Source organism: Aedes aegypti, chromosome 1 (assembly GCF_002204515.2).
Source record: "Aedes aegypti strain LVP_AGWG chromosome 1, AaegL5.0 Primary Assembly, whole genome shotgun sequence".
Lineage (NCBI taxonomy): Eukaryota > Metazoa > Arthropoda > Insecta > Diptera > Culicidae > Aedes > Aedes aegypti.
Window position 1 is genome coordinate 96,270,155 of NC_035107.1, and position 22,406 is coordinate 96,292,560.

Below are 22,406 nucleotides of genomic sequence, written 5' to 3' on the forward strand. Positions count from 1 at the left end.
AAGCTGAGAAAAAATTGCGTAAGATAGGCTACAGAAACTAGGTGTGCAATGGTATTTACCCTATGAAATGAACGATTTTCTAAAACATGTTCCACGATTTTGACGTATATGGCGAGTGCAATCAATGCAAACATCATTTTTGGTACAACAAAGATACAAGTTTTCAATAGTTGGTGTATTTTTCGAGTCAGATGAAGAATAGGAGTATTATTTTGAGTGAAAAAATCTGGCGGCCATCTTGGATTTTGACGCCATCTTGGTTTTAAGTAGTAGAATGAGTTTTCACCTTGATAACACTCAACATGTTGAATTTTAATGCCACCGTTACACTTACTATTCTTCTTGTTCTTCTTTTTCCTGACGTTACGTCCCTACTGGAATAGAGCCAGCCCCTAAGCTTCAAAAATAAATTAACTAGTAGAATTTTTAACGCTTATTTGTCACCTGAATGATTGTTCTGCATATCTGCGAGTTGAAAAATAGCATTAATTCTTTCATTTATTTGGTCTAAAACCAGGGACGAAAAAAATCATGCTCACTATACTCAATTCACTGACATTTATGCCACCATCAAAGTAACCGCACCACCACCAAAATGATAGCACCAATGAAGATGGCACAAAAGTAGATGAAAAAACAAACAACGAAGCCCGTACGTCGCTGGTGTTTTTGATTATCAGAAGCAGAAGAGTGTCAGTTTTAGAAAATTGATTATCATTGAGGTTCATACTAATTAAAAAATATGCTGCTTTACGGGTAATGAACGATCTGATGCACGGAATCGATGATGTTGACGCGTCTTTACTGTGCTTTGTGCAAAAATTACAATTTCCCGAAGCGGAATGTAAAAAAGTCAAGCTGTCCAGAATGAATATCATTTTTTGCTTCCGATGATCATAATGCGGTTGAGTATCAACAGGGTAAAAGGAAACTGACAATCTTGCGGCAAGCGCTTTGCCAATCTTTGTTGTGTTGTCAAGGCGAGGATAAAAACAAATAAAAATCAACGAAGATTCTACCCAGCAAGTATCAATGTAGGCGAGGGTAGATTGAGTATTTTCGTCCCTGTCTAAAACCATTGATAGAAATGAACAATCTGTTGAACAGTTCAGAATTTGTTTATTTCAATCAATGTTTTTGGACGGTTTTTATTCATTAAATTTATTTATTCATAATAACTGAATTCAAAGATGTGTCGAAGAAATATTCTGTTATTAAAAATCGTATTATAAAAGTAAATTCCTATTTAATAACCTGTATTTATAACTAATAAAGCTGAGTATCAGGCTCGGTTCCACTAGGGACGTAACGTCAGGAAAACGAATAATAATAAGAAGAAGAGTATACGTAACCTTGTTTTAATTGGTAACCTCTAAATTCGACATGCTGAGTGCTATCAAGGTGAAAAATTCATTCTACTAGTCAAAATCAAGATGGCGTCAAAATCCAAGATGGCCGCCAGATTTTATCACTCTAAATAATACTCCTATTCTTCATCTGACTCGAAAAATACACCAACTATTGAAAACTTGTATCTTTGTTGTACCAAAAATGATGTTTGCATTGATTGCACTCGCCATATACGTCAAAATCGTGGAACATGTTTTAGAAAATCGTTCATTTCATAGGGTAAATACCATTGCACACCTAGTTTCTGTAGCCTATCTTACGCAATTTTTCCTCAGCTTTCTGATGGTGATCTCAGAATTCAAAACGGGCGGTGCGCTAATGGTGAAAAAACGATTTTTCTAACAAAATTCAAGATGGCGGCCAAATTCAAAATGGCCGCCGGATTTTTTTTAACTTCAAATGAAAGCTATATCCTTTCTCTATACGATGCCATTAAGTTTGGTATGTGTTCCAAGGGAAATATGAGACATATCACGTGAAGAAATACCCAAGATATATCAAAAAATGGGCTTTTTTGCAAACTATTTAGCTAGCTGGCGTACGAGGGGTCCACCAATTTGAGAAAACAAAAAGGACCACCCTTAAGTTTTATCGAAAGCTAGCGATCAGTGACATAAAATTGGAATTCTAACGATGGGTGCCGATGGCGGCCTGGTTTCAGCGAGAATTGCTCAATATAAAGTTTTGATACATATGACAGACACTTAAGGCTCCGGTGATGTTCAACTAATCGAAAAACATATAAATTTAATCGATTAATGTTCTGTTATTGTAATAATTTTCCGTATGTTATCGACACATTAATATTCGAATGTGTCTCACGCATTGAACTTATTTCAATGAGACTGAACAAACCATGTTATTGTGAATCAAAGATATGTGTAAAACCACATAGCAAAAATATATGAAGTATATAGAAAATGAACTCATTGTCATCAACGAAAGAAGACAAATATTTTTTGAAACTAGGGCGAAAATCATCCATCAAAATACAAATCTCTTCAAGCGAGAGCACTCGGGAATCTGAAGAGTTCTGTGTTGTGGATAATTTGGGTGAAAATAAAGTTAGTTTATAAATTATCGTTATTTTGTAATTGAATTAAATTATGCATATTTGTTTCTAATACTGAATGATTGGTTGGTGTCTACGGCAAAGTTGTTCAGCAGATCATGGGCTATCTGACAGCGATAAATCTGATTCGGAATTCATCCGATAAGTGGCGCTATAGTAACAAAGTTTCTACAGTCGTCTATGTCAATATGGTAACTTTGGCAAAGGAAGCTCTCACTACCCGACATCCGACAAGCCATTTTCCAAAAGCTGCCATTTCAGCAATTTTAATTAGATTTTTTTGAAACCATCCTCAGTATACTATAAAAAAGTACAAGTCATTTGCCAATCAATATGCTATAAAACGTTCGACTTTTACTGTGCGCCCTTTTCAAACCATTCTCGTCACCATTTTCAAATTTCCCGTGAGAGAGAGCGAGAAAGCACCAACACACGGCGCACAGTAAAAGTCAGAAGAACAAAAGAATTTATGGCACGTAAAGAGGCTCATGATGAATTTAAAACAATGACGGAGATATTCTGGGTTGTACTGGAGTCACAGTGGTTCCAAATTTAAGAAATATGATGTTTTTTTTAATTGTTTCATTTACAACACCGTAGTTACTTCTCAATTCTCATCAAACCCGACCTTCTCGAACCCGACCGGTACCCGATAATTTTGAAGCCTTCCCGTCGGGTTTGGGTTCAGATCGGTTTTCGGGTTTGAAAACCCGCGACCTGACCATCTCTACTAAGTAGCCTGGTAACTTTGAGCAATAGGGTAACTACTGTTTATTTCGTTCTTAAACGCTAACAGTTGGCGCCAGCGGAAACACTGATCGCGCTACGCTTCTTCTTCTTTCTGGCAATAGGTCCCCACTGGGACAGAGCCTGCTTCTCAGCTTAGTGTTCTTATGAGCACTTCCACAGTTATTAACTGAGAGCTGCCAATGACCATTTTTGCATGCGTATATCGTGTGGCAGGTACGAAGATACTCTATGCCCTGGGAAGTCGAGAAAATTTCCAACCTGAAAAGATCCTCGACCGGTGGGATTCGAACCCACGACCCTCAGCTTGGTCTTGCTGAATAGCTGCGCGTTTACCGCTACGGCTATCTGGGCCCCTTGATCGCGCTACGCTGGATTCTCAAATTTCTCAAACTTCCAACATAAGCGCATGGAAGAATGGTAGTCAAGAGCTGTCAAAACGTATGGAAAATAATGAAAAACGTAAATTACTAGCAATTAGGAAACTGGATCGAAAAAGTAGTGATTAGAAATCAAGTGTAATGTGAAAAGATAACTTATTGTGTTTAGTTTATCTTCCGTGGTGCTTTATTTGCTTCAGGTTTTCGTTTTTACTACCACTGAAAAAGAGCAATCTATTGCCTTTTCAGCTTTGAATATCGCCCTATTGTACATAAGCATAATTTGTACTGTTCCGCTCAACTAAAATTATGCCTGTTGTGTATAATTTGAATGTAAGTGTTATAGACGACCGTTTCAATGTTTATTTTGAACACTAATATTCTGATAAAAGGCCTTTTCATGTGACAGGTCCATGTATGCATTTGTTTACATCGTTGGAGGACCGCTGCATACACGGGTCTGACATTTCCATAGAAGAACTGTCTAAGTGCTTAGAGATAAGCTGATTTGAAACGTCTCGTGAACAGGCCTATATTGAAAGTTAGTTCAATCTGAGTAGAAGTATACGTCTAGTTTATTACAAACTTTGTTAATGATAAACATAAACTTGTTAAAACAAATATGATATGAGTCATGAAAAATGTCTATGAGTCAATGTCCTTAACTTGATTTTTTTACTTAAATTGTGTAAAAAGTGAGTATATTTTTTTGTGTTTCTATGTAAGACAAATATTGTTTAAAAATCAAAATATTTTTTCAAGTCAATTTTTTAACGATTTTCAATATTCGTTTTTTTATATGTTCAGTACCGAGTGCATAATGCTAATAAACATGAATCATCAAAATGTAATTTAAAGAAATTTGAAGTGTAATGCTTTTTTCCCACACAAATTTAAATAATTTAAACTTGGTTGCTAAACAATGAACGTAGCCATAGGAGGTGTTTCAAAAATAAATTGTTAAGCATTTATAAAGTTTTTTATAGCCAAAATCTTGAAAACGCTATCTTGTGAACATATTTTTAATCATATAATGGTAATTTTCGGTGATAATCAAAATTTGTCGGCGAATCTGCAGAAATAACAATCGACGGTGATTAAGGACTGTTCATTTTATAAAGTGGACACCTTGTGCATGCTGTATCTTTTTAATTTATCAATGAAATTTCAATCGGTTTTCTGCACATCGTTCGATTAGTATTGTACAATGTTGTGATAATGAAAGTTGTCCAAAATAATTAAATTTCTCACGAATATGGAACAACGATTAGAACGGTCGATTTTTGGAGGTTATCAAAATCAATGATTGTTAGAAATTGGCTGAAAAATTCGACAATATATAATTTTTATTTTAAGGATTGTTCTTCAAAAGCATCATCAATCAGAAGGCTGATGAAAAAAATCAAGTTTTTTTGTAACAACAGTTTTACAGTTATAATAATATTATTTTTACCCTATATTTTTTAGAGAAAACTATTTTCAATTTGAAGGGTACTGATATGAGTAGAATTTTTTGGTTGAATGTACCTTCTGACGGAAGTCTTAATATAGTACTAATATGAAAAATAAGTTACGCCTTCATAGAGTTACTTATTTAGCCTCAACGTCACATTTAAAGCACAATAGAAACACAATTGCTTTATTCTTGGAAGACTTTTCAAAGTACATTGACAATCATCAAAATTGGCAACACTGCTGTAATAAATTCGATTTTATTTTCCACATATTATTTTCATAATATGTTATTCTGAGATTACCAATTAAAATATACGGAGAAAATCATTTACAATTTGCTGTAGATCGATAAATATGTGTACAAGATTTTAAAAGTATGAGATTTTTTAGTAAAACTACTATAAACAGTAAAGTTTGTACTTAAGACAATAGTTAAAATACACGATTTAGCTCTCGTTTGTACAAATATAGTTTCATTAGTAAACCAAACTAATTTTGAACACGCTTTTTACTTTTTTCTTTTGCTGGGAGTGAAAGGATGGTGTATCAGCAAATTTGGCCATAAATGGGTAAATCACTAAAGCTACCCAATGTCAGAGAATGGTTGAATATAATTGATTTATTTAAGCTATACCATACAATTTGTTCATAAAAATTAGGATTTTTGTTTTACGGAAAATAATGTTAAAATTTGACGAACAGCTCTTCTTAGGAGTTTTTGGAAAAACTAATTAGCTCTTCAAACAAAAGCATTTTCTAAGATCTTATATTTTCATAGCATTGTAGAATAATAGTTGAACGATGCACAGAAAACCGATGTCGAATGTATCTATAAATAAAAAAGATATAGCATAAACAAAGTGTCCACTTTATAAAATGAACAGTCCTTAAAACTCTACAGACTATTTTGAATCAGATTGCTCAGTTGTAACTGATTAGCTTAGCAGTATGCACATATTTGCCAAAGACACCAACCTTCAAGTAAATGAATTCTTAATCAGATTTTTCACACCAAGATAAACATTGCTCTGCTAAACAACACTAACGAAGAAGACACATCTCCTCTAGCTTATCTGAATCTAGTAATATAGAAATTTTGAAATAATCATAATCAGATAGCTTTTGATTTGCAGAAAACTTTTCAGTTTATCAGAATCTTGAAATATCGATGAAAGAAGAAATTTTCTACTAGCACCACCTAGCAGATGAATTTACAATCAGATTTGTCACTGCCAGATCGTTTTTGATCTGCTGAAGAACTTTGCCAAAGACACCAACCTACTAGCTCGTTAGAATCTCGAGATACAGAAGATTGAAAAAAAACCACTGATCCAATTCACGAATCAATTCAATTTACGAACCCCCGATCTAGTTTGTAAATTGAGGTTACAGTGTACCATCGTCGAGGATGAGAATGGGTCAAAAAGGCATATGTTTAAGTTTTTTGTTGGATAACTCTCTTAATTTGACATGAAATAGTATTTCCAGTACATTCAGAAATTCGTTCGAGGGTAATGCATTTGCAAATATACGAAATTCGTTTATTTTCCAATGATCTATGAAGGTATGGAAATTGATCCATTCTAACGCTACGTTCAGACCAGACTTGATATTACGTAATATAGGCACTCTTGATACCAGAAGCCTTACATCTAGTTTCCACTGAAAATAAGAAATGTGACGATTGATTTCAAGATAGCCTATATTCAGAGTTGCTCGCTGTCACTATCAACGCTTAAAATTTGCTGATTTGTACAGGCTGACTGCGGTCCAATTCGAATCAATCTATATCACATCAACATCATGCTGTCTACTCCGGTGGTAGGTCATTTGACATAAAGTCGTTTGATATAAGGCCGTTTGGCATAAAGTCGTTTGGCATAATAGTCGTTTGGCATAATAGTCGTTTGGCATAATGAGTCTGAAACCAAGAATTTCTCAATTTTTCGTTTTTATGTTTCTAATGAATCTTTCTGATGACATCAGGCTTGTTTTAGAGTCAATTGATACAAAATAACACTTTATTCAACAATCATTCGCTCTTGAATAAGTTTAAGCACATTAGGAAAGTTATTGCCAATAGCATTTTATAATTTATCCAGAAATTACCCTTCTTTCAAATATTAATTCTTCTTTTGAGTTTGGCTATTGGAACACATTTTTGCACTGAAGATTTTTATATATAATTCAGCTCAAATTATCAGCGAAAAGAAAAATCAATTACTGCAGTTACTTCAATGGGTTGTGCTACTTTTTCTGAATGCCAGTTCCCCGAATATCCCGTTTCCCGAGTAGCCCACTTCCCCGAAAAGTTTTTAGCACTCATAATTGTCGTAACTTTATACATTTCAGGGTGGTGAACGAACTGGCCATCTAATATGCACCCTTCTTTATTTAATTGGCGGTTCTTTCGAGTTTTACCATCCTCAGCATTTTTGCCAAAATGTGTATAGCCGAGAATGACAGAATACTTCCTTCTTTTGACTGTTTATCGTTCTTTCTCGTCACCACTTTTCGGGGAAACCAGTCATTCGGGGAAATAGCAGTCGGGGAAAAGTAGCACAATCACTTCGATGATCCTGAACGCACTTTTTTATGTCTTTTCGTTGTATTGTCAATGAAACAAGCTTTAAAACGTTATTTCTAGCTAGCCGTCTCACAAAATTCACAATGCATACAGCTCAATCGGCTGCAAAATTCATACTGTCTATTGTTGGTTCAAATCAAAATCATCATTTTATCGGGGTAAAATAAATGAAATGGCTTATCAGTGACATTAATTCTGTAATGTTTTGTGATAATTTTTATCATAGTCTTGTGTTTAGGAATCAGATGATTCATAAATTGAGGGTGGTTCAACTCTGTGGGAAGACTGTACGTAGATTAATTATAAAATAACAATGGTATGCGCGCCAGATTTTATGACGTCATAATCGAATCTAAACGCAGCTTGAGCGAAAAAGCCGGTCAAATGATGATTGAATAACGTTGCAAAAATGTTATGGATTTTATACAAACACAAAAAGGTGTACGTTGTGTAGAGTTCTAAATTTAGACGATGACCATCAGCCAAGTACGACGTCGTGGTCTGTCGGATCTTTTCTTTTGCCAGCGCTAGGAGAACATTGATTTGTGATTCCGCATTTCAACGGTGCGGTTTGCGTTTCACGTGTTTTGCCTTTAGGTCTTGTAAGAACCGTATCGAAAAGTAATTAGCAACATTTCAATCTGTTCCAGAAAATTCAATATTACACACTTAATGAAAACCGAATTTAATACTATACCATTACTATACTATACCACTAACTCGAAGATTTGTGTTGTGTTGTGTATGTATCCTCTATATCGAATACTTTGGTACCTACTGATTTCTTAATTTGTCAAAACAAGTCATCATAAGTCTTAAAAGTTCTGCACAAATCACAACAAATAAAAGTACATATAATTTTTAAATTTCGTCAAAAATTAAAAACAAATGCATTGAGCATGCATCATGAATGTTGCTGATCACGTTTCCATACAGTCATTATGAAGATGACGACACTAACTTGGCGGCTCCATGAAAGTGCCCTCATGGGTGCTGTTTTGGCGATTATCGCTTTCGTCGTGCATGCAGATGGATAATTTTAGGAGTTTTATTTTTAAACTAATGATCTAGTGCAGATTGAGGTGAAAATTGATGATCAAAGTCAACGGTCGGCGGAACACGAAGATTTCACACCAAATGTCCTGCTCCAGTCTCGGAAGTAGAAGTGACGATTTGTTGTGTGTCTTTGCTAAACACAATGGAAGCAGTAGCATAATGAACTGAATTGCCGTAATTGAGTGCATTTTGGCGCATCCAGCCGCAACCGTTGATGCTATCTCCATTTAATACTTGGTTACCTTTTGGTGATGTTTCATTCCACTCGCAACTCGTCGGCTCTTATGCTGCACATGCAGTCAGCTGCGAATGCAGTGATAATGAAGTTGCTCGGAAAAAACGCATCTTAACAACAATATCCAACTGCAAAACTCATAAACACCGCTCGCATAAAGGGATAATGTATTCTCCTACGGTTCTGTCATGCATAGCCAAACAAAATACCATCCGCCCACCAAAGCCGCCTTACAAGACCATTATATTCACATTAAGGAACGCACACTCAAGCCATACTCACAATGCTCATATGACGACTAAATTGGAGAAAAGTGTTAACAAAGACATCAGTTTTATTGCTCAACTCCAAAGGGATAAAATCAGACTCTGTTTTAATACAGCACATAAACGACAGGTAAAAATTAAGATGTTATACTAATGATTATGGGCCGTAACGATTTGTTTTGACAGGCACGATTATGTGGAATTGCATGTACCTATAGTGAAAAATAAATGAAAATTTGTCATGTCCATTGAAAGCAGAAGGTATTTGTTTTAATGTGGCCCACACACCTGCTGTCACTTTGTAGCTTACCATCTGTGTTCTTACTGATTCATTACAATCAACATCAAAGTGATCACTAAAATAAGAAACTGACGAGCAATCGTTTCCTTTACTATATTTGTACAACATTTTTCCGCATGCCTGAAAGATTATCAATTCATTAATCAATGTGACAACAAAATGTGTTTTAATTTAATGTCGAATAAAATTATAAATAATTTTAGACAGAAATAGTTGCAATCTTCTATTGCCACGATAAATGCGTTATATGTCTAGGTTAAGTTAGATAAAGTAAACTAAAAGTGTTACTTTTCTCTTATAAACTGGTGACCTCAACCCACCTGTAAAAATTCTGAAGTGCTAAGGCAAATGAAATGTAATATTTTGTTAACAAAATGATAATAAATGCTTAATTTTTTACCAAATCAGGACGATAGTGTTTTTTAACAAAGAACACCTAGATATAAGAAATTAATGTAATGATTGGAATCATACTAATGTAGAATAAAAAAAAAAACAATGTGATTCTGTGTCGCAAAACAACCTTTCCATGAGATCCATGAAATTCGCTAGAACTCGTGAAGCCTCAAAGGCTGTTTGCTCAAATCTTCAATGTTATTTTATTCCCGATCAGTCTAGATAGCTGTGCAGTGTCGGTAACGCTTGCTTCAATTAGCTAGTGATAATACTGTAACTATCCTCCGATCTACGACGGTCTTGGAAATCACATGTATGACAAAATCCACTACCCACAGCTTATAGCTTTTGAGATTTAAGCTGGTCCTTCTTTATGCCGATTCCCATTATGACGTTCCTGTTTTTGCGTGAAATAATCACGTTCCGATTTCTTTAACATATTATTCCGTTTTTATCAACATAAAAAATTGAAAATTCTTCGTTTTTCTCTATTTAAAAAAATGAAATTGAAGTTCTGAAGAGGGGTTGCGTGCAGTTAATGTCGTTAGGCACTAATCGCATCGTGTCATGGGGCGTAGGTTTGATTCCCGCTTCGACCGTTCAAACTTTCCTTTAGGAATGGTGCGAATAAGGAAAGGATTGTTAATAAGAGTGACTTTCGTTGTAAGGAGATCGCGTACACCTCTGCATTTGCACAAAGGTCACGGGAAGCATGGTTTGTTAAGCTTCCATTTTGTCTAAAATTCCGAGCATGAATTAGGAGTCTGTTTTGTAAATCGATCAGATTAATGTGACTCGTCAGTAGTCACTGTTGATCAAAGTAAGCATGCATATATCAGATGTCACCCGTCGGATTGCACGCCGCGGTTGCTAAGGTACAAATTCTAAGTGTTTGACTTTTCGTGGCCTTGTTGTTTACGGTTCGATTCTAGAAGCTTACTCCACCTTATATCGACCTGGGAGGGAGACACAGATACTACACACGAAATATGATACAAAGTTTTTCCAAACTGCAAGAGATTTGCCAACGACAATCAAGGAAGACTTGGTGAAAAACGCTAGTTTTTTTTTGTTGTGAACCTTCAATATATCTTGACTAACATGACAGTTTTCCATGCATTTCATTTTTAATACTATTGGACAAAATAACAAGAAGCGTATTGAAATAATTTGCGGAATTCGGGGCAAGTGTGCCACCTTTAGCAAATAGTTCTCTAACTTTGCCTAAAGCTTATTGAATCCACCAATTCAGCCTTAACATGTTAGTTTCACATCTTTTCATAACCACTGTACCATTAAAAAAAAAATTATTTCAAAAAGTATTAGTTTTGGAGCTTCTCAAATTCCATCCAAAATAACCTATTTTTCGACACTATGGGGCAAATGTGCCCATATGGGGCAAGACGGCCACCGAATGAACATCGCATGTAATTCTACTTGTAATGATTTTTTTTTTTTATTTCCTATTAATATTACTTACAAAGCAGACACTAACAGATAATTTAAAAAATAATTTAATGGTTACCGTTAAAAAAGTATGCTTTATAACAAGGCTCAAAACATGAGTAACTCTCTATTACTCAATTCGAATAATCGGATTCTCCCTCCCAGATATCGACCATTTATGCTTATTTTATGTAACCATAGTTGAGAACAGGCTGGATTATGACCGTCCACAAGATTTGTCCATCTCCCGCTTGTTGCGTTGCATAACCCAAGTAACCATGGAGCATTATATCATTGCTCATATGAAGCAGCTGCATTGTCGTAAGCCTACCATTAACCCTTCTACCGTTAGCTTCATTTTTTACCGCTAAAAATATTCAAATCGCGGTAACTTTTTCGTTTCTCAACATTTTTGCACCATTTTTTCACACCTCAAAAAACTCTTCTAGTTTAAGGAACCGTGTCGATATTTATCATTGATGATCTAGTTTTGAAGGTATTCCGATGTTCCTTGGGGAACTGATATTCTCCATATAAAATGTCTTTGGTGGCCATTCTGTTTTTGGTCAATTTATTAAAAAAATAAAAAGTGTACTTTACAATGCCAGGTAATAAGGAGCTACTCTGAAAAAATCATACAAATCGGTTCAGTATTCTTGGGGGAATCTGTAAATTACGATATGAGGTTTTTAAAAGTTTTCCAGATCTTGATTTGTTCAGGGTGGTACCAGGAACATAAATGCTCATTACTCAAAGACGACTGCACCAAATTGTTTCGTTTTTTCACAACATACTCGCATCAATGTATCATTCCGAGGAGTGAATATCCGAATACGATAAAAATTCTGTAGCCTGAGATATTTACGTGAGTTATGGCTACGCGTCGGTCCCCCAAGGAATTTTGGAATATCTTCGGATCCAGATGACCAATGATCAATATCAACACATGTTCAAAAACTAGAAGAGTTTTTTGAGAGCTTGTGAAAAAATGCTGCAAAAATATCTAGAAACAAAAAAGGTTATCGCAATTTGAATATTTTTTAGCGGTAAAAAATGAAGTTGCTGGTAGAGGGGTCAAAGTAGTTTAAAAGTGGGAAAAGGCCCTGATATATTCGAACAAATGCAAGAATGTTTATAAAGCAACCAAGCATTTCATAAAGTAATACTAGTGCATTGATACATTTGTAACGTAGCGTTAATGCTCTTTTGCTTGACAGATCTTGTAATCTATATAAATAAAAATGGAGTGGTGTTTGTATGTCACGGAATGACTTGAGAACGGGTCAACGGATTGACGCAAATGTTTCACTGTTGCACACCACAAGGGATGCGACGTGTTTGTGCGAGAAAAAAGTTCGGGAAAGTCTCCGGAATGATTGGGAAAACGGGAGAAGACTAAGGTGTCATTTTGTATGTATGTATTCCTCGGCCGAATTGTCCGAACTTTTGCAGAAAGAGGCACTTCAGTAAGACGCATCTTCTTCTTTCTGGCGTTACGTCCCCACTGGGACAGAGCCTGCTTCTCAGCTTAGTGTTCTTATGAGCACTTCCACAGTTATTAACTGAGAGCTTACTATGTCAATGACCATTTTTGCATGTGTATATCGTGTGGCAAGTACGAAGATACTCTATGCCCTGGGAAGTCGAGAAAATTTCCAATCCGAAAAGATCCTCGACCGGTGGGATTCAAACCCACGACCCTCAGCTTGGTCATGTTGAATAGCTGCGCGTTTACCGCTACGGCCATCTGGGCCCCTAAGACGCATCTTGTGGTCAAATATGAGCTTTGTAGTTTAAAAAAACCCTTGCCCAAGTGAATCAAAAGTGCCAAGAATTGGATCCGGCTCCCTATGTCATGATAAAAAATTCCATCTTTTTGTAGTGGTAGTGTACAACACCACTTCCGGTAGGATATTTAGGAATCTGAACAAGTTAGAAAATGTATGTCTTTTGAACAGTTGTTCAGAGTGAGCAGTGCTTCCCTGAGGGACCCTACAAAGTGGATACTATGCGGCAGCAGTGTACGTACTTCCGGTTTGTTGAAATTGTGGGATTCGGATTATAATCGACACAGAATATTCCTGCCTTCGAGTATGCAGAGCTTCCCTACGAAGTTGCGAAGTCATACACTGCGTAAGTGAGTAAAGCTTCCCTGAGGAACCCTGCAAAACTCAAAATGCATCCAAAACGTGGTGAAAGTGTATCTCGGCATATCTCAGAATCTAAACTTCATATCTATGAGAAAGTTGGTCTGAATTAGCAAAGCTCCATCGAGGAATTCTGCAAAATTATTAATGTATCAACTAAGTGGCGCTAGTTAATACCTGGGAGGGAGAAACCAATGCAAAATTTCTTTGCGTCACAGTGAGCCGAGATTTTGCTGTCACGAACTGTCACTGTGAGCCCGGATCATAAACAATGGACAAACATGATAAAAGCGCGTAATTAGCCAAAGCATATATTTACATTTCATCAAAAGTAGCAAAATTCGAATTAAAGTCAATTCGTACACATTCAAAAGTAACGTCACGAGAGCACCGTTTTTGCTACTTGAATATAACGTATTGTAATGAGGTCTTTTAACTGTTTTCAATAAAAACTGAAAATTAAACGCATCGAAAACTGTGGCCCTTTTTCAATGTTTGTCCACAAAGATCGAAGGTACACAACAAATGAAAACTAGCGATTTTCACCAAGCCTGCCTTGATTGTCGTTGGCAAATTGGAGTTATCTTGCAGTTTGGAAAAATGTTGTATCAAATTTCGTGTGTAGTATCTGTGCCTCCCTCCCAGGTTAATACTTCTGGTATGTACAGTTGAAGAATATCTCGGAATCTTAATGAAATAGAAAATTTCTGTCTTCGAGAAAATTGTTCAGAGTAAGCAGAGCTTCTCCAAAAGAACCTGCAAACTTCGACATTCATGTACCTTTTTTTTTTTTGAAGTAAATTCTAAAGCAATTCCTAGACGAAGTCCTGGAAAAATCCCTGGAAGTATTTAAAAAAAATCCACAAGAGAATTCTTGAAAAAATATCTGAAAAACTACCAAACAATGGAGCTAATGCAGTAACAAATTCTGTAGAAATTCCTGAGATATTGCATTGAGGCATTGAGAAAAACCCCTAAAGGTCCAGTAGGAATTTATAAAAGGTATCTTTGGAAGCACTTCTGTGGAAATTCTGAAGAAATCTTTGGGGAATTTCTGGAAAGAGAATTCCTTTAAGGATCATTGGAAGAATTTCTAAAGAAAAACTTGTGAGACTCCGAAAAAAATCCTCTGAGAAATTTGGCAGGACATTTTTTAGGGAGTTCTGTGAGAATCCTTAGGTGAGCAAACTAGGGGGAATTACTGAAGAAGTCTTATAAAGAATTCGCCAAGTAATCCCTGGGAGAAACTCTTCAAGTAACCCCTGGAGGAAATCCCTGGGGGGATTTCAGAATTAATACTCGGGTAAATTTGTGAATTCGTCTATTTGGAATATTGAATTCTTGAAGGAATCCCTAAGGGCCTAAGATATTTCGTGAAGGAATCCCTGGTCAAATATTTGAAGAAATCTCGAGGAGCATTCATGAAGGAATCCATAATGGGCATTCTTGGAAGAAACCCTGGAAAATTTCATGAGAAATCAGTAAATAAATGGAGGTGTTCCCTAAAATTAAACATAAAGGCATCCCTATTGAAATTCCTGAATTAATCTCGAAGGATTTTCTGAAGGAATCCCAAGACGAATTTTTTAAAGTATCTCTGGAGCAATTTCAAAAGGAAACTCTGAGGTTATCCTTGGTATAATTCCTGGAAGAATCTATGGAACAATTCATCAACGAATGCCTGGTGTGGCAGGTACGAAGATTCTCTATGCCCTTAGAAGTCAAAAAATCCTTTTACCAACTAAAAGATACATACTAAGGTACTAAAAGATCATCGATCTGTGAGATTCGAACTACGAACCTCAGCTTGGTCTTCCCGAATAACTGCGCATTCACCGCTACGGTCTACCCCGGTCGTTACACTAAAGCAGTTCAAATTACAAAAAAACAGTTTCAAAATTCAATCTCCAAAATCTTCTTTCCAATCCTTTTGATGCAAATGGAGTGAATTTCAAGGTGGCCCAAAAACTCTAAAAGTTTATATACAAATTTATATGGGAAAAACTTAAAAATACTTCCAATATCAGTAGAATTATTAAACCCATCTACAGTCAACCCTCTATGAGTCAATATCAGAAGACCAACGACTCATGGAAATATCGAGTCATGGCACAGAAATGCTTTGGGAATCTCAAAGTAACCAAGATATTGTGTTGTTTATAGTATGGTTCCATGAGCCGATATTGAGTCTGTATGTTGTTACTAGCATGAGATAAGGAATTTTATTGCTCAAGCAATTGAGAACAGTTGAGAATGTTGCCTAGAACACAAAACCTTTGTGAGCTGATTAAGTTTAAGATTCTTGCTGAAGTTTGATGGAGTAGAGTTCTACATGGCGCTGAACAGCAAATTGAGGGATAATATCTCTTACCACATTAGAAGTTATTTATGAGAGATTGGTACATTTTTTTTTAATTGGAACCACCCTAATGTTACACATATTTTGTCAGAAAACCACTTTTACAAATCATATAATATGGTGAATATGAAACACTTTTCATTTCTATCGACAGCCAAAAATAAACAAACGATCCGGAAACTGACCTCCACACTTTAAGGGGCTTCCACCGCGAAACTCTCACCAATACAGATTTTATGACTCACGATCCACAAATTCGTCCAAACACACGCTGACACAGTTTCCCGCGTGGGATAATAAACTGCACGTGCCACGTTACGATTCGGAATCGCGGCGATCTAAGTTCTAGCATTTCTGTACGGAGAACAACTTAATCCCCACATGGTTGGATCAATTTGCAATTGCTACTTCCGATCGAACTCGATCAGATTTTGGATCCATAAATGGCAAACCCCTCATTCGTCAAACTGGTAATTATATCACTCAGCACTAACCTGCCACAATGGACGTCCGGGCATTCTGCTGCTGTTGTTGTAATTGATGAGGAAAATGTTGAGGCCGTTGACGGATACGGGTTGCAGCAAGGAAAACGAGTGTTCGTTTTCCCACAAACAGCACTACGATTAGAACTTTGACACTGAGCACTGATTGTATTGATCGTTGCGATCAGATTTTCTGACACTACACGGCAATTCTTGTTTGCAATTTCCTTATCAGGAGTTGGTCACACTTCACGGTTCACTTCAATCACTATTATTTGTCGTTGCAGTTGTAAATTTTCGGTTGCTTCTTCCGGTCAACCGATCACACAAGGGCTTTCAACTGGGAATGGAAGTCACAATTCACGAAAAAGAACACGGCACCGATCCGAGATAAGGTCGGTTTGTAACGGTTTCTCACACCGATCGAAGGCGCGCAAAGAATTATGGGATGTAAGTTTTGAACGATAACACGTTTAATTGCTGCGAAAAACAACTACCGCACACGGTTACGATCTGTCGAGGACGAAGGATGAGAACGAAATACCTGTACTCATGGAGGGTTGTCTATGTTATATATATAGAAAAAGCCGTTTGCTCCATATGAATGAGTTTTTCACGCCTCTCGCCCGGTGCGTCGCGCCGATGATTACCGAAGGGGGCGCGATGCTCCTCCAGGTCCACCTCCTCGCAATATAGGGCGCACTGGTTCAAAATGCACTTGTGGGGCAATAGTTTACATTGTGATGAAATTACCGGGTAGGAAAAACTTCAAATCACTCCATAGTATTTTTTATTATCATTCCCAGAGCTATAGTAACTATCTTGCTATTATACTTCAATTGAGAATTATTTCAGAAATTAGTAACACTATTAAGTATTGTAAAACGGGGTGACTTTGATAGTTGTATGGAACAAAGTATGGAAGTTCATCAGTAGGAAATTTGTATTTAAAAATGTAAATTCTTGTATTCTGATTGAGTGCTTTTTCTTATTCTTGGCATTACGTACACAAGTCTGCTTTTCAGTTTAGTGTTCAATGAGCACTTCCACAATTATTCACTGAAAGCTTTCTGTGTCAAATGATACTCTATGCCTAGGGATGTCAAGGAAATTTTCAAAACGAAAAGATCCTGGACCGACCGGTAATCGAATACAGACACCTTCAGCATGGTTTCGCTTAATAGCAGCAGACGCTAACCACTCGGCTAAGGAAGGCCCACATAATTGAATGCTAGATTTATCGTAAATTTACGTGACACATCGTGCAAAATAACATCAACATCATGTAAATGTATGCGAATTGTCGCGTAATTGGTTAGAGTCCACGCTAGATTACACGATATATAGCGGAAACTTACATGATGTTATTGAAATTTACATGATGTGACGTGTAAATTTTCGACAACTCTGGCATTCCCTTCATGTGCATGATTTTACGCTGGAATTTACAAGGATTTTGCTTTCTGTGCGGAATAAGTTGCAGAATGCTGATTTTTACAGCACGAGTCGTAAATTACGACGAGTGCTGTAAAATTTGCGTTCTGCAACGAGTTACGTACAACATGTTTTGAAATTTCGTAGAAGACCACTTGAGGATATCAAAAATTATATTGAAATGCACTCACCATCATTTTACAATTCCTGAAAAATTGTTGTATTACGCAAATCAGTTGCGTAATGAGAAAGCATTGCGAAATGAATCATTAAAGCACTGGTTTCAGTTGCGTAAAGACTATTCCCGCACTGCATACTTCAGTGCAGGAAAGTAGGCCGTTTCATGACAGATTGGCGTGATGAAAAACAGCCTATTACGATGAGGAATTGCAAAATAGTAGTTTACGGAACAAGTTGCAGAATGATGATTTTTACAGCACGAGTCGTAAATTTATCCTACGAGGCTTGCCGAGTAGGATAATTAGCACGAGTGTTGTAAAAATCGAGTTCTGCAACGAGTTACGTACAACATTTTTTGCAATTTCGTAGAAGACCACTTGAGGGTATCAGAAATTATATCGGAATGCATTCACCATTATTTTACAATTTCTGAGAAATTGTTGTGTTATGATTCATTACGCAACTCAAAACAGTTGCGTAATGAGAAAGCGTTGCGTAATGAATCATTACAGCACTGGTTTCAGTTAGGTAATGACTATTCCCGCACTGTATACTTCAGTGCAGGAAAGTAGGCCGTTTCATGACAGATTAGCGTGATGGAAAACAGCCTATTACGATGAGAAATTGCAAAAAGTAATATATAGTCACTAGACAAACAGTTTTTCTGTATAGTTATCGATTTCTGCAGGTATTTGTTTGTTTGCCTCAAATAATTTGAAATATTCCGAATATTGAAAATATTGCATAGGAAGATACAAAAAGCAGTAACATTTTATCTGTAGCCTTAGGCCTAATAAAAAGTATTGAAGATTTTAAGATATGAAGGCGTTTTCTAAAGATGGCTAAAATTCATTGTGCATCTTCTAGATACCATGTTGGAAAAAATGTCACGATGTAAAATCTAAAACTAAATGTAAACTACGTATGAGCTCCAGGTGGCATTTTGAGCCACCATCCTCTACGATCGATTGCGATGCGATGATGCACGCGGGAAGCAAATCGGCAAGAGTAAGGCAATGATCGCACTATACTAAGCTGCTACCATTTCCATTGTGTGTTCATATGGACATCGTTACTCAGAGAGCGCCACGAACCAAAAGGTAGCTAACTAATCGATTTTTCCTCTTAGGCTATCAGCATTTGTTTTTCATCCACTCTGTGGTCGGATTTTTTTGCAGCTACTTGAACGGAGGAACGATTTATTATCAATATCGAAAGAAATGAATATGAACGAAAGGGCAGTTTTGAACATCGCAGGGCTTGGAGTGTTATCATACTTAATTCAGGGGTTCAAACAACAGTATGGATGTGTATTAGAATATTACAATTTAAATTTTACTTAGTCTGAGCAAACTTTTGAATATTATAAACACTATATCGATCATTTTAATAGCATTTATATTCTATTTCGGAGTTCAAAATTCTGACTGTCATGATATCAAGAGAATCGAACATACATGATACGTTAATGAAAGCACGCGCTCCTTGAACTCCAATATGCGAATACCATCAAGTAAGACGCACCGTTTGCCAATGTGCTGAGTGGGTGTTAAGAGTGTGTCTTCTCGTGCTTATCTTGTAGATCGGATGTCTCAGCGCTGACAATGTCTTGAAGTTGATGATAATGATGGGAAAACGTTTGCTCGCAGAGGTGATTGAAACCGACAGCAGAAAAAAAAGCAGGCGCTTTGCAAACGATGACAAAATTATATCGAAAAAGAAAATAACACTCAATGCAACCGCATTTCCAGTACAAATTATATTCCATATGATTTATATTGAGCGCTGTTATGTATTATGAACACACATTCCAAATATCAATTTAGATTCTAATTCAGTGCGCATCTTGCGTACACAAATTCTCTCTGCTCTCGGAAGTTTCTAAAACTACCTAGATCAATAAAACAGTACTTCTGAGTGGTACAAACACAGTACTTTTCAGAACTATTGTTTTACTATTGATTCTTTTTTTATCCTTGTTTGGACACGTGCATTCGATTTTTCGTTGGACCCGTAAGTGAAAGCTAGAGGTGGTGATCCTTCTTGGACACTTGGAAAAAATCTCCGTCTGGAAAAAAAATCTTTTAGAATGTCCCTTCTTCTTTCGTTTCTTCATTGAATATGGTTGCAACCACGAGCAACGGAAGGATGAATCCCAGAATTCACAGCTTCCAAAAGTGGGTTTTGAAACTTTCACTGGACGTACGTGTCAAAAATGGCAGAATGGACATTTCTGCAGAATGCGCGCATTGTTCCAAATGGATAATGTTGATAATTGCATCGTAATGAGCAATCAGTTCGATGCTTTAGTCAAATTTTCCGAACATAAAATCAAAGCAGCCTCTAGCACAGGCTCTTTAATTCAAGAGAGGAAACAAAGAGTGCCGCCAATCCTGGTCAGTTGTTCCGAGTTTGAAGTATTTAGGCAGGAGATCACAAACTCCATTAGGAGAATCAATGTTTCCTTCCAAATTGCAAACTTCCTCTCAAACATCTTCGGGGAAAGAACCACAAATGTTATACTTATGACGACAAAACTGAACGTTTGTTCAAGGTCTTCTTGAAAGGTCTCTCAAGTGACTGCAAGTCACTTTAACGAAGGCGATCTAAATAATATTGAAGCTTTAGAAAAAGCAAGACTTTGGTTCGATGTCCGTGTGACATGGGAACATTTCTTGAAACCTGGAGGAAATATCCAGAGCCACATCCAATGCCATCGGTGTCAAAACTGGGGTATGGTAAATTCATGATATGCGAAGGTTCTTCTCACACTAAGGACGTCTGTTCTGTGAAGGAAAATATCAAAACGTGTGTATGCGCAAATTGTGGGGGCAACCATAAGTTCAACTTTTTGGACCTTTCCCAACTAACAATTCGGAGCCACAAACAATGTTTAATTATTGTTCAATAATGGTAATGACAGCTGAATAAAATTTTTTTCAACGTTATGCATTAGAATGAACAAAAGTTGAATTGCCACTTATTAAACGTTTCCAAAGATTCTCATTCGAATAGTTAAGATTGTTTTACTAATGAGCTGAACAAGACATGTTTCCCCCAATTAAAAAGCCAATATTCCACTAAACACATGTATATGTATAAAAGGATATTCAGAAGACGAACTAACGTTTTACTTGCGTCGCACTTCAGCTATTTCCACATGTTTAACATAAGCATGAATGAGAGCTGAAGAAGTATCTTATGAAATCCTAATTCAGCTTCAGTATATTATAAGAACAGTTGATCCAATAGAGGCCAAAATGACGATTAACAAACACATTGTTCAGCAATAAATAAGCCTTGTAAAAGCGATCACACTATAGCTAAATTTCACAAAATGGACAAAATATCCGAAATTCGTGTTGAGTTCCGGACGCATTTCAAAGCATATAACTTATGCTTTCTCAAAACTTTTGAAATAGCTGTTCAGAAAATAAATATGATTGCTAAGCTTTTTTCACCTGCTAGGGAAATTTCTGTGACAAAATTGATTAAATAGATTTCTATAGCTACATTTGAAATGTCATTTCTTCAATGTTATGTGATTTTTTGATTAAGCTGATATGGGGTAACATTGATCAACATTCGTTTATGTTGTTAATTGAATAAACCTATGGAAGATGTGACAATAGAAACGGCGATGTCGTTTTCAGTCACAACGGAATATTCCTTGCTCATACCAATTGCAAAACTTATGTGAGACATGAATCTGTGGTAGTGCAATCCATAATGATAAAAACCATTAATTTCAAAAGTTGACACGAACTTAACGCAATTTTCGCAAAAACCTCAATTTATAAAATGGCTAATATTGTCTCACGTAAATAATGGATGCCCCCATATTTGTTCTCCCGTTTCGCCATATGTTTGCTCGTTCTGATTTCGCTCAGGCGAGGATGCTAGTTTCACAGCAGTAGTAGAATGAGTTTTTCCCCTTGTTTGCACTCATCATGTTGGGGTGGGTGGTCTGAAGGCTACCGCTCCTTCTTCATAAGCAGAAGGTCATGTGTTCAATCCCAGACCCTTTCCTCGTACTTTGTAGTTGTATCTTTCACTTGCTTCTATTTTCCACTCGAAATCTATTACAGTTGATCTATCACAGAACCAGAGGCGGATAAACAAACGTTACCCGACGCCAGAAATGCATTTGAACACGTTCTGTCCATGTTGTGTCCAATGCTTGTGCTCACGAGAATTGTCATTCTAATTATGATTTACATGAGTTGTCCGGAATTCGAATCAAAGTGTCTGGAATATGAGGCGAAGGTGAGGAAGCGTCCGGAGTAAGAATCATGAAAAGTCCACTCACTTCTATTTGAAATTATTCATGTTACGGATTCCAAATCTTCATTAAGTGTGTTGAAGTCTCGATAACACGGAGGAATCATACAGAAGGAATCAGTTTATATGCATTTTGATAATGTATGCTCCACTGGGACCTTAAGTGTCCGTA

At 36.6% G+C, this 22,406-nt stretch overlaps 1 protein-coding gene across 1 annotated transcript in view; it reads right to left on the reverse strand.

Moving 5' to 3' along the window:
- The window catches only part of LOC5570418 (muscle-specific protein 20), a 184,286-nt gene extending 167,327 nt beyond the window's left edge, over window positions 1-16,959 (reverse strand). The window contains exon 1 of the mRNA XM_021843077.1: window positions 16,352-16,959. Within this exon, the coding sequence (XP_021698769.1) occupies window positions 16,352-16,375 (24 nt within the window). The 5' untranslated portion in view covers window positions 16,376-16,959. The remainder of the gene's footprint in view (window positions 1-16,351) is intronic.
- Window positions 16,960-22,406: the final 5,447 nt, after the last annotated feature.